At 46.0% G+C, this 12939-nt stretch overlaps 1 protein-coding gene across 1 annotated transcript in view; it reads right to left on the bottom strand.

Moving 5' to 3' along the window:
• Positions 1-11221, bottom strand: part of NTSR1 (neurotensin receptor 1) — a 167575-nt gene extending 156354 nt beyond the window's left edge. Inside the window, exon 1 of the mRNA XM_054979364.1 lies at positions 10526-11221. Coding sequence (XP_054835339.1) covers positions 10526-11221 — 696 coding nt within the window. The remainder of the gene's footprint in view (positions 1-10525) is intronic.
• Between the last annotated feature and the right edge of the window lie 1718 nt (positions 11222-12939).

The raw sequence follows: 12939 nt of genomic DNA, 5'->3' as shown, positions 1-12939 counted from the left end.
TACTGCACCGTTACAAAGCTGTTTGGCAGCTGCTTGAGCCAGAGGGGGGCAATAAAAATGCCACGATGTTTATTGAAATGTTTTAATTTTTATGCTACGTGTTTTATATTCCTGCTGTAATCCGCTTTGAGCCTGGGAGAGCAGAATACAAGTGTAATAAAATAAAACAAAATGATAAGACGATAAGATTTTAGGCTTGGCTCATGAGTGATTGAGGTTGGTATATTTTCCTTAGTGATATAGTTGGAGACCATTAAACACTAGAGATGGGTAGATTTCCGTCCATGGGTCCCTCAGCTACCTTCAGTGTAAGAGAATCCCTCCAGAGGGAAGACGAACCATAATCATACAGACACTAAAAATGGGGGGGGGGGAATGAAAAACAGCCACAGAAGACCTTCTGCATGAAAAAAGTCCCTTCATAGTGCTTCCAAAGATAATAAACAGAGCTTGATTTTTAAGATACAAAGTGCTGAAATCTGGCAGCCTTGCTCTTAGATATTCAGGTTCCCATGACATTCCATGCAAGATTTCTATGTCTCTTTCCTCCATAACTGAAAAGAGCAAGAGTCCAGTAGCACTTATAAGACTAACAAAATTAGTGGTAAGGTATGAGCTTTTGTGAGCCACAGCTCACTTCTTCAGATACCTGAAGAAAACTCATACCCTACCCAGGGCTTTTTTTCTGGGAAAAGAGGTGGTGGAACTCAGGACCGCACAATGACATCACTATGGGTCAGCTGGAACAAGGGGGACATTTTTAAAAGTTTAAATCGCCCTTGGTGAAAATGATCACATGGCTGGTGGCCCTGCCCCTGATCTCCAGACAGAGGGGAGTTTAGATTGCCCTCCATGCCCCTGCGCAGAGGGCAATCTAAATGCTCCTTTGTCTGGAGATCAGGGGGTGGGGCCACCGGCCATGTGACCATTTTCACGAGGTGCCGGAACACCGTTCCACTGCGTTACCGCTGAAAAAAAGCCCTGTCCTACCACTAATTTTGTTAGTCTTATAGGTGCTACTGGACTCTTGCTCTTTTCTACTGCTACAGACAAACATGACTACCCATCTTGATCTCTTTCTTCCACAATTAGGCAGGCAGCCTATCATTTATTTGTTTGTTTATTTCACAGATTTGTATGCTGCCTCTCAAGAATCCTGCTTAGAGTGGCTTACAAATTGACATCAAAAATCAATATTTTTATTTTTCAAAAAAGCAAGCCATTAAAACCACCATCAGACCAGAAGAAGTCCATTAAAACGTTTGAAAGATACACATATGTTTTGGCCTGGCACCTAAAAAAGGATTGGCGCCAGGTGAATTTCAGGAAGGTGGCATTCTAAATGAGAGGTTTTGTCCTGTCTCTAGTCACCACCAATTTCACTTATGAAAGTGGGGGCACAAAATGCAGAAGTTGTGAGGCTGGTCTTAACTGGTGGGCTGGAAAGTATGGGAGGTAGTCTGGCCCCAAGCCTTTTAGGACTTTAAAGGTAGGAACCAGCACTTTGAATCTGGCCCAGAAACAATGCAGACCTTTTGGTGTAGATCTTTTAAGACAGTGCCAGAAGAGCCTGCTGGCCAGGATACTGTACCAGGACAGGCTGCATGGCCCTATCTTTTCCCATCATTTCTCAACTCAAAATCACCCTTCACAGGTTGCCTTTTCCCCTTCGTGGGCGGGTGGAGAAATCCCGGTAATTAAGCCAGTTGAAGAAGGTGAAGTTGAGCTGAAAAAGAACTGGAGAGGAAAGGCTTCGGCTGCCTTTCTCCATGTGCTTCTTGTCCGTCCTGACACAGGAAGCTCTGAGTAACAAAAACAACAAATAGAAGCAGAAGGAAAGCAGATGAAAGAAGCGTGGAACTCTGTGTAGCATATACTTTAAGTGTCCCATGAAAAAAGGTTCCAAGCTAAAGAGGAAGCAGGGAGGGAGAGAGATGCCTCTCAGAAAGGGTCGCCCTAGAAAACGACATGCTAAAAACTGATACAGTTTAAGCAAGAGAATACTTTTTGTAGGGATCTGACTGTCATATATGCCTGCCTGCATATCCGCCATTAACGTTTTCTTTGTTGTGTACTGATCCTCTGAGAGCATGGGAAGTTTCTTATGGGTGCTAAGTCGTTCGGTTATCTTGCAAGTATATTACTTTCTCTTTCCCAGCTGCTCCGAGCAAGTGGCCTTGAATGCTGGCTCGAGATGTATCCTTCTTGAGAACTGAGATGTCTTCATTCTTTGCTCTGTCTAGCCTAAACCTAGCCTCTCCCTTTCACCCCCCTTGGCTCCTTCGTGCCAAAACTTTAACGGCCTCTGTCCTGAGGGTAGGAATCTTCCCTGTAACTAACACTACCAACCCCATTTACGTCACTTCTGCCAACACCGTTGTCTGAGCACCTTGAACTTGATGGATCTCTAATAAAGTTAAGTCAACCAACACACCTGCGTGTTTGCTGTGGAGAGCTTTGGGGGATCTACCTGCCAAGGGGTGACACTGACTCTCCTTCAGACCTGAGCACAGGGCTCCCAGCCTCCAAGTGATGGCCGGATATCTCCTGGGATTGCAACTGATCTCTTGGTGACAGAGGCCGTTTCCAGATGGCTTATCTGAAGCCGCTCCATGCTGCAATGTTGTGGATCATGCCGGGGAAAACGCGAAATAATTGCGGCATGGAGCAGCTTCAGGTAAGCCATCTGGAAAAGGCCAGAGAGTGTTTCTACACAAGACATCTTACACAGGGATGCTCAAGTAACTTACTTTCTGTGTGGTCTTATATTCAAGTGTACTCTGTCTCCCTTGTGATGCAGGTATATCCACAATGGGGGAACAAGTGTGAGATCTTTCACTTGATTGTCCCCCTGTAAGATGCCTTGTGTGTAGAGATCCAGAGGAGATCTGACTAAGAGAACTGTGATTCTCGTAAGCTTATGCTACAGCAGGAGTGGCCAAACTTGCTTAATGTGAGAGCCACATGGAAACATGTCAGATGTTTGAGAGCCACAAGACATGATGCATTGAAGTGACTTCAGAGAAGGAGATGGGTTTGGGGGAGTGTCCTGAAAGTGACATCACAGAAAGGGGTGGCATTTGGTGCAGTATGCTGGAAGTGACATAATCAGAAGGGGTGGAGCTTGAGAAGAGCCATCACCTGACCTTTGACTTGGAAGTGATGTCACAAAAGTGACATCACATCCTTGCAGGCTTCACTCCCAAATTCCCCAGATATTTGTCAGACCTGGCAACCCCAACATTTTTATTGAAAATATGAAAGACATGGAAAGAAAGAAGGAAAGGGAGGGAAAGACATGGAAAGAAAGGAGGAAAGGGAGGGAAATAAACTAGATTAAAATAAAATGTATGGCCACAGAGATACTCAGAGATGTCCGGGAGCCGCACAATATGTCTACAAGAGCCACATGTTGCTCCCGAGCCACAGTTTGGCCACCCCTGTGCTACAGTAAAGTTGGTTAGTCTTAAAGGTGCTACTGGACTCGTTTCGATTTTGTGTATAGAGAGACTCAGAGATCAATTCCCCTGGAGAAAATGACTGTTTTGGAGGGCGCGCTCTATTGCATTATACCCCACTGACGCCCCTCCCCTCCTCAAACCCTGCCTTCTCCAGGTTCCACCCCCAAATCTCCAGGAATTTTCCCAACCTGGACCTGGCAACCTTACAGCATGGCTGCTCTTTTAGGGGCATTCCAATGAGCTCACCTCTATTGTTGCTATGACAAAACCCTTCTTCAGAAACTGCCTATCTTGTCACCTATCAGTTTGGTACTTCAAGTCTGTGGTCCTTTGGTCTCCAGTTCTTCTCATCTCTGTCCTGACACTGAACATTTTTTAAAAAGAAAAACTTCTTCATGCAACTTGCAGCTGGCACTGATTTCATAAAGCAAATCCAGGAGTTTGGATGAGGCAGTGTTTCTCCTGCAAGAACGTCTCGTTGTCTCAACATTCAAAATGATGCAAACGGATATTCTTTTGCTCCCAAGAAAGTTAAAAGTACTGAGGGGCAAAACAGACATGTCCCTAAAAGATATGGAAATAGATTTTCCAAATGTTCTAAAAGGGCAGCAGTGGATTCCCTCAATTCAGATTTGAGCTGCAGTCTTTGGATCTTCACTCTGCCACAGAAGCTTGCTTAGTGACTTTCACCTCACACCTTCTCAGCCTACCCTACCCTACAAGGTTGTCAAGAGGATGAAATCGAGGAGAGAATGATCTAAACCACTTTGTGTCCAGGTGGAGTATAAATGAAGTACATGAAATAAATAAATACAAGCACAACTTTCTTTAATTTCTTTCTTTTCATTTTCTTGGATCGATCAGCCCCTCTTTGTAGTTCCAAAGTCTTCGTTCCAGCCTCACTCCTGTTTTTCTTTCATAGCCACCCCTATCTTGTCTGTCTCATCTTTGGGACTGAGTGTGCACTGCTATTTACAGTGAGATTTATTTGCACAAACTGCCTCCAGGTCAGGTTTGTTCAGACACCTCCTGCAGTAAACCAATCCCTGGAGCACTGCAAACAATTGCAAAGGCTTCCTGCTGAAATTGTTTCAAAGGCTGGGGGCGGGGGGGGGGGGTGCATTTGACTGCAGGACAAATGATAGTGTGTTTCCTTCTGGTGTAATTTTGCGACCAATGTTCACTTGAGCAAGTGGGAAGGATGAGATAGACAAGATAGGGGTGGCTATGAAATAAAAACAGGAGTGAGACTGGAATGAAGGTTTTTGAACTACAAAGAGGGGCTGGTAGATCCAAGAAAATGAAACTAAAGAAGTTAAAGAAAGTTGTATTTATTTATTTCATTACTTTCATAGGGAAGTAATGAAAATGTCAAAGGAGGGTCATTGCCTCCACTCATTTGCCTTCCACATTTTCCCTGAAAACCTCACCAGGGGTCGCCGTAAGTCAGCTATGACTTTAAGGGCACTTGCCACTACCATCAGAGGTGGAGGGGTGGCAACCAGCCCTGTCGCCCCCACTCCCTTCCTGCTGCCACCTCCGCAGCATTGGGGTCTCATCTACAGGATTGTTGCTCATCAATAACATCACTTTTTAATGTGTAGCATGGTAGAAAATCTCTCCTGCTAGAACCTGTTTTACACTTACATAAAGAAGACAAATGGATATTGGCCATGGCAGGGTTTTGGCTTTGTAATTCTGCTTTTGTGGTTTAGCATGACAGGTCACATTTTCATTACCTCCCTAAACTAAATCAGTATTTGTTCTTTCAATCCCAAGGCCTTGTAGATGAACCAATGGGGTTCTCAAAGGCACTATGATGCCCAGAGATGCCCGAGTCTATTTCTTCCCTCCATCCCTCCATAATGGGACCAGAGGCAGGGACTGGCCCTCTTCCTCTTTCCCTCATCCTCCTTCCATGGCTGCTTCACTTCTCTTTGGTGGAAGGCAGTAAAAGCACCCTGCCTCATCTAGGGTTGCCAACCTTCAGGTGAGTCCTGAAGTCTCTCCAGAATTACAACTGATTTCCAGTCTACAGAGATCAGTTCCCCTGGAGGAAAGGGCAGCTGGAGAGGATGGACTTTATGGCATCATGTCCCCACTGAGTTCCCTATCCAATCCCTGCCCTCCCCAGACATAACCTCCAAAATTCCAGGAATGTCCCAATCACAGTTGGCAACCCTGGTAGGGCAGGCTGGGGGAGGTGAAGGTGGGGCACTGGGGCCCTCTCCGCATTCCCAATTACCATCAACCAAAACAGCCACGGGACTACTGCAGGTCTGTGTGCCACTCCACCAGACTCTCTCGAATGATAATATATACATTCCAATATTAAGTATGTAATTATAAGCGAGGGAAGGTGGTGTGGTATAGCCCTATCTCATCAGATTTCAGAAGCTAAGTAGATCAATACATGGATGAGGGACCACCAAGAAAGATTCTGCAGAGGAAGGCACCGACAAACCACCTCTACTTCTCACTTGCCTTGAGAATCCCAGTTGTGGCTATTTATTTATTTTAGATTTTTCTATTAGATTCAGGTAAGCTAACAAAGCAAACAATGAGAGGCTGCAGACATAAAAATACAATTTAACAATCAGTCAGTAAGATAAAAACTGCACAGCCGTACATCTCCCAAACAATCCTACCTGCTGCAAATGCCCTTTGAAATAAAAAGTTTTGTATGCCATCATGAATACAGGAAGTTATGGTGTCCTGTGGACCCACTCCGTAAACCATTCTGAAGAACCAGTCCGACTACAAGGGGAAAAAAATGACCTGACCTAAGTTAAGAGTCCCGAGAAAGGGCACTATAAGGAGAAGCACCGACTGCCTTCTTCGAGTTGGTGCTTGGGAGCAGGGCTTTTTTTCAGCTGGAACGCAGTGGAATGGAGTTCTGGCACCTCTTGAAAATGGTCACATGGCTGGTGGCCCCGCCCCCTGATCTCCAGACAGAGGGGAGTTTAGATTGCCGTCCATGCCGCTGGAGCGGCATGGAGGGCGATCTAAACTCCCCTCTGTCTGGAGATCAGATGATGGGGCCACCAGCCATGTGACCATTTTCACCGAGGGTGATTTAAACTTTTAAAAACTCCCCCCTTGTTCCAGCTGACCCAAAATGATGTAATTGGCCCTAGGAGCATGTGTGCACTTTGCGCGTGCACATGTGGTACCAGGGGCACCACCTCCCACCAAGAGTTGCCCCTCTGATAGCAATCCACTGGGTTCCACCACCTCCGCCCCCCAAAAGCCTTGCTTGGGAATATACTGGGAGATTCGGCTCAATAATTATGAATCCATAATGCCCTAAAAGTAATAATCACCAATGCTGAACAAGAACCAGAAGCAAATGGGTACCCAATGCAGTTGATGAAGCACTGGGAATATATGTTCTCTCTCTCTCTCTCTCTCTCTCTCTCTCTCTCTCTCACACACACACACACACACACACACACACACACACACACAGAAGGAAGGTCAACACATGGATGGGAGACCACCAAGGAAGACTCTGCAGAGGAAGGCAATGGCAAACCACCTCTGCTTCTCACTTGCCCTGAAAGCCCCTTGCTGAGGTTGCCGTATGTCAATTGTGCCCTGACGGCGCACGCACCGCACGCACGCACGCACGCACGCGCGCGCACACACACACACACACACACACACTTATAATCTTTCTAATTACAAAATTGTTTCTGGGTGTATAGGACTGTCTCTCCCCACCATCGTTAAACCATAGCCCACCCTTGTGTATCTGGGGGAGGGCTTGCACGTCAGAGTTATGTCACAGAACAGTTTGTAAGCCTTCAGGTCCCCCAGTCCTCTTTGTTAGGTTGGATGTTAAAAAGAAATGTGTGTGGCACTCCATTCTTCCACCTTAGACTTTGCCATCGCTTCCTCTTGCATGTGTGAGCCAGGCTGTCGGATCTCCCAGTAGACGGGACAAGCTGCAGTGCTTGAAGAGGGTTGGACTACATGAACGCAAGAAGATGGATTACACTGCGTCAGCCCATTGGTCTACCAAGGTCAGGACTGTCTACTCACACTGTCAGTGGCTCCCCACGGTCTCAGGCAGAGGTCTTTCACAAAACCTACTACCCGATCCGTTTAACTGGAGTTGCTGGGGATTGAACCTGGGGCGTTCTGCGTGGGAAAAGGAGGCTCTCTAACACTGAGCCATAGCAATCTCCTGCATTGTTGCTCATAAAAATGTAGCCTGCTAAAGCAGTGACGCAAATTAAAATCCCTGTTATGGGTGTATGGGAGTTTTTGGAAAGGGTGGCAGAATTTACCCTTCTCATAGCCTCCGATGGTGATTTTGGCCACATCTGCACACAGTTGGCTAATGCACTGTTGTTGCTTCATAGCGAACATTTTCTTCTGGATTGTCTTTCCCACACAGGGTAAATCCAGACAGCGCAACTATTGCACAATACCCAATGGTGTATGGATGCAGGGATGGCACATATTTACTTCTGATGTAGTTGCCATCTTGGGAGCAAAAGGGGGTGTTACTCCCTCACTTTCTCTGACATCTCCTCTAGTCCCTGTGTATATTGCAAGAATGAAGGAATGTCTTTGTTTTCCACAGATCTGGAGGCATTTAGTTATAAAGGGCTTACTTTTAGAGACAGTGACCATCTACTTATTTTGTTTGCAGCTAGCTAAAAGCGATTCTACTCATCTGACACCAGAATCGATTCAAACTTGACTTGCACTTCAGTCCACGCCTGAGTAAACTTTAACGACACAAGCGAACGTCCACAAGATTTTTCGTTCCCTCAAGCGTGATCTCCAAATATGTTCTCGATCTCCAAATACATTCCCGTCCATCTGGCCCTTACCCCAAACCAATTCAAGAGCAGTGCTGACATGGGACTCAATGCTCTTCAGTCCAACAGAACTGCGATACACCCGCTTGGTGGATGCTATTTAATGGTTCTGTACGGTTCTGATGAGATGTGTTTGCTACGAGAACCAATTCGGCTTCACGGGGGAAAAAATGCACAGCTCCGTAAAGCTAAGGGGCACAGCACAATCCACAAATGGCTTGAATCTTGTCGGATGTGCAGTCCAAGCAACTAAAGAGGAAGCTCCTCGGAGATCCTCAAGGCATGCAACCCGATGCACGCTTTCTGTCTTCCTTTCACACCGAGCTTGCAGGTCTGCATATGCTTCCCTGGGAGGAAATCTCACCAAAGAATTAATGTGAATTTAGGGCCAAACCAGTCGAGGTGTGAGAGATCCATGAATGGTTCTGCTCAACGTTTTCTCAAGGAAACTTGCTACCCAGAGGAGACCATGGTCTGGATCAGGGCTGGATTGCAAAATCCCCTGTCATCGAAACTGACCCGCAACCCAGTTTATAATTTGCTTTTGTCTATCTTGTTGCTTTCCAGAGCTAAAATCAGTGGGGTCAGTGCTGAGAGAATGATTAAAGCACTGTCCCCCCCCCCTAAGCTGCTGCTCCGGTCTGAATCCACTCCATGGCTGCAATTTTCTCTTTGAAAAACACAAGGTGGATTTATTCAGCACTCTCCCAACGTTTTGTCCAATTTACCCTTCGTTTCAAGTAAACACACACAGAATGAGACTTCAGGGCTCGGATCCTATGCTTGCTTACCTGTGAGTCAATTCCATTGAATTCTGTGTCACTTTACTTGAAAGTCCACTTATATTGGGGTGCCTTGAGATTAACATCCAAGTAGTAAAGTTTGTAGGTGAAAAGTGGATCCAGACATTTGTTTGCCCGCTTAGTCCAAAGCCCGTACTTTTCCTAGGTAAGCTGTGCTGTCACTGCACACAGAGATGAACATTTGGATGTGAGATTGTCACTTTTAGTTATATGCGTTATTGAACAGCAACACTGTAAGAACTTGTCAGTGTAGAATTTCACAGTGTTACTAGAAATGACCCCTCCACATGTGTGTTTGTTTGCCTGATATAACATAACCATTTAAAATAGCAAAAGACAAGCACATATGAATCTAAGTCCTTCTCTTTTCTTCGTTTCTAAGAGAAAGCTACAGTATGCTATTAATATGTTTATATGCAACAATAAGGAATTCTCCGAAGGCTTCTACATCCCTATCAACAAGGACTAGGACTTTTAACTAGGATTTCTGAGCATATATCAGGTTTTTGCAAGCATGTACAAAGTACTCAGTGTGGCTTTGGGCATAGGATGCAACTTCTTGAGAATCTTATGTTTAGAAAGCAAGTTTCTGGTCCTTATGAGAAGCAAGATATCCTTAATCTTAACACTGGGAGGTGAGATATCAGAAACCTCATAAGTTCTTGAATGAGATTTCCAGTAGTTCAGAAAGTGGGATTCTAAGACCCTGCATTATTTCTGCCCCCTTGCCTAGTGAAAACAAACAGCAACATGCAAATTCACCCCCAATTACGGGACAAATTATGTAAAATAGGAGAAATGTGCACCTGTGCTTAATTCATCTAGTTTATACAGATAGCAGAATTCTGTTTTTCTTGGCTAAGTATTTTGAGCTCTTTTAATGTAGATAAAGCACATCCTTGCTTATGACCCCCCAAGAATCATTTCATTTCACACATTATGAAGCAACAAAGCGAAGGTTTGCCATGAAGAAACACTCAAAAACGTACAACAGAACAGCCTGGCGCTCTCACAAATACAAAAGCCTGATCTACACGGCTGTCGCTTTGCGTTCTTTTAGCCATCCCCGTAAAAACTCTGTAGGGGATGAACCTAAAACTAGGAACGTGCAAGGCAGCCTTTCTCTGCATGCCAACTGTTCCCTTGCAAAGTTCAACAAAACTGGCTTTGGTCATTTGGGAGCAATAGCACGCGATGACTCCGAAGAGTAGAGAGACACGAGGAACTGAGCGTGCTCTAGAGATCGGCTGTCATCTGCTGTGACAGAGAAAAGCTTATGGCTACAGAGGGAAAACTAGCGTCTGCTTGCCATGTTTTGTTTCGAGTCACTAACTAATCCCCGATCTCTAGGTATTAAACATTGCTCAATCCCGGGTGCTGTTTCGACAAGCTGCTTGAAACACAGAAGAAATCAGGCACAAAGACTGACCTGGATGACGATTTTCAGCGTGGAGGTGTCCACCGTGTTGGTGCAAATCAGTGAATCGGGGTCTTGGGGAAACTTGTAGACCTCTCCCATGGTGAAGATCATGGGGATGGCCAGCAGAAACGAAGCTACCCAGATACAACTGATGAATTTTTTGGTCCTGCTCCTGGACATGATGCTCTTGGCTTTGAAGGGGTGGCAGATGGCCATGTACCTCTCGATGCTGAGGCTGGCGATGTTGAGGGCAGTGGCGTACGTGCAGGCATCCCTCAGGAAATAGTAGCCCTTGCAGATGTCGTTGCCGAAAGCCCAGGGGTGGTGCACCCAGATGAAGTTGTACAGCTCAATGGGCATGCAGAGAAGGAAAATCAGGAGGTCGGAGAACGCCAGGCTGGCCAGGTGATAATGAACGGTGCTCTGAAGATTCTGGAGGGACTTCTTCTGCACCAGGGTGTAGGCGGTGATCGAGTTCCCGACTGTCCCCACCAAGAAGAGCACCAAGTAGATTATGGTGACCATGACTTTGGAGTAGATATCCGTGTTCACATCCAGATCTTCCTCGTCTGGCACCCTGGCCCAAGGGGCTGAGCTGTTGGAGATGTTCCCGGCTGCAGGCAACGTGTAGTCAGTGGGCTGAAAGTGGAACTGGCCCATAAGGTATTCCAGCTGGTACAGCGGAGAAGTTGTGTTCAGGTGCATGTTGTCCTTTCCTTGCCCAACAGCAGGCTTCCTCCAGCGCTGCCGAGGATGCTCGCTTAAGGATGCTCCAGCTCGGACTGATACCCAGCTTTGGGAGATGCCACCTGGAAGCGGTCGTCTGAGCGGAGGGTGTGACTGGCACGTTGCTGCCAGGCAGGGCGAGGACCAAGATGCCACTGGAAACCAAAGTGGAAACTTGTCTCGTTTTCCAGCGATGGGGAGGAGGAGCCTGCCGACAAGCGTCTCTCTCCTCTGCCTCTCTGTGTGTAACAGACAGAAAGAGAAGAGTGATTTCAAGCTGCCTGGCTCCAACCCATCTTCATAAAAGGCAGGCATCAGTTTTCGCTGGCTAGCGCAGCTCTAAGCAGCAAGCGGCTCCTGCATCTTTCTGTGCGACCCACTCCCCCAGCCGTCGTTCTTTGTGCCTGCCTCATTCTTCAGGCTTCTACACTCTCCAGATGTGAATAGCGCTGCGCTAATGTGGTTTAGCAGGACAATAATCTCTCTCTCTCTCTCATCTCCCAGGATGAAAAGGAGCGAGAGTGACTGAGAATTAGCAGTTCTGCACCCAATCGTGTGTACATCACATGTCTAAGTCAAACTGGGGGGAAATGACAGTTCTTAAAATCTCATTTAGGTTTTTATGCATCTTTTTGTCTCCTAAGTTTAGCGGGGGGGTGGTGGTGGTGGTGGATCCTGCTTTAACATTTCTCCTTCCATCTCTGGCAGAGGTGAATGGAAAATGTTTGAACCTCTGGAGCCTAGGCAGGATTAGATGTTTTTATAGCGGGTATCTCGAGAATTGTACTCTAGTATATCAGCTGTATGTTACTAAGGTCAAGAAGGACCTTCTGACCCTTGTTTTCCCAAAAGGGAAACAGGGTGTTGTGTGGCATGGAACTGTATCCCAATGAACTTTCTCTAGAAGAGGATTCCATGCACTGTGGCTTTTCATGTTTGCTATCAGGTAGATTTCGGGGATGAGATAGGAAGCCTCCCTAAGAGAGCCTATGTAGAGGGGCGAGAAGGAGCTGGGAAACATTCTGGGTGCTGATCTGAGAGTTCACTAGAGCATCTTAGACAAGCCACTCCCTCAGTTAGGGTTGCCAACCCCCAGGTGGGAGAAACAAGAACAAGATAGCCCACGATATACCGACTAAGATGTAATAAGACACAGTCAATAGATCAATAAAGCAAAGAAAACAAGAAATCCTTCTGTGGAAAATATTCTATTATAGAAATATATAGTTCTATGTCTGTCATACAGGTCCCTTTACTCAAAGTGAGTACATTCTTAAAGTGCTATTACAAATTGGTGAAGGATATACACACTGAAAACGCAGGATGCAAGTAGTTAAGGTGCTAGTCCTCAAAGAGTAATCATATTTCACATGGAAATATTAAAGTGCATGAAGAGCAGCATATAACAGAATTTGTCTTCAGAGCCTATCCAACAATCAAACGTGAGTCCAACAGCGAAGAAAGTCCAAAAACCACTTGTATCACAATGGTATTAGAGGAAATAAGACTCGACACGAAGGTTCTTCATTAGGTGGCTGTGGAGAGTGTCAACTGTCCTTTCGTGGTTTCAGGCAACAGCCCGTCGTGGCCACATTGGTTCCAACCGATGGGGCAACAAAACTCCTGGAGGGAGAACCGCTCCTGGAGAGTTGGCAACGGGTGCGCCAGCATTAATCAAATCTTGTTTTGCTCCACTT

The sequence above is a fragment of the Eublepharis macularius genome, chromosome 5 (assembly GCF_028583425.1).
Source record: "Eublepharis macularius isolate TG4126 chromosome 5, MPM_Emac_v1.0, whole genome shotgun sequence".
NCBI classification, from domain to species: domain Eukaryota; kingdom Metazoa; phylum Chordata; class Lepidosauria; order Squamata; family Eublepharidae; genus Eublepharis; species Eublepharis macularius.
The sequence above is the reverse complement of the archived record's forward strand: the minus strand, read 5'-3'. Positions and strand labels throughout refer to the sequence as shown.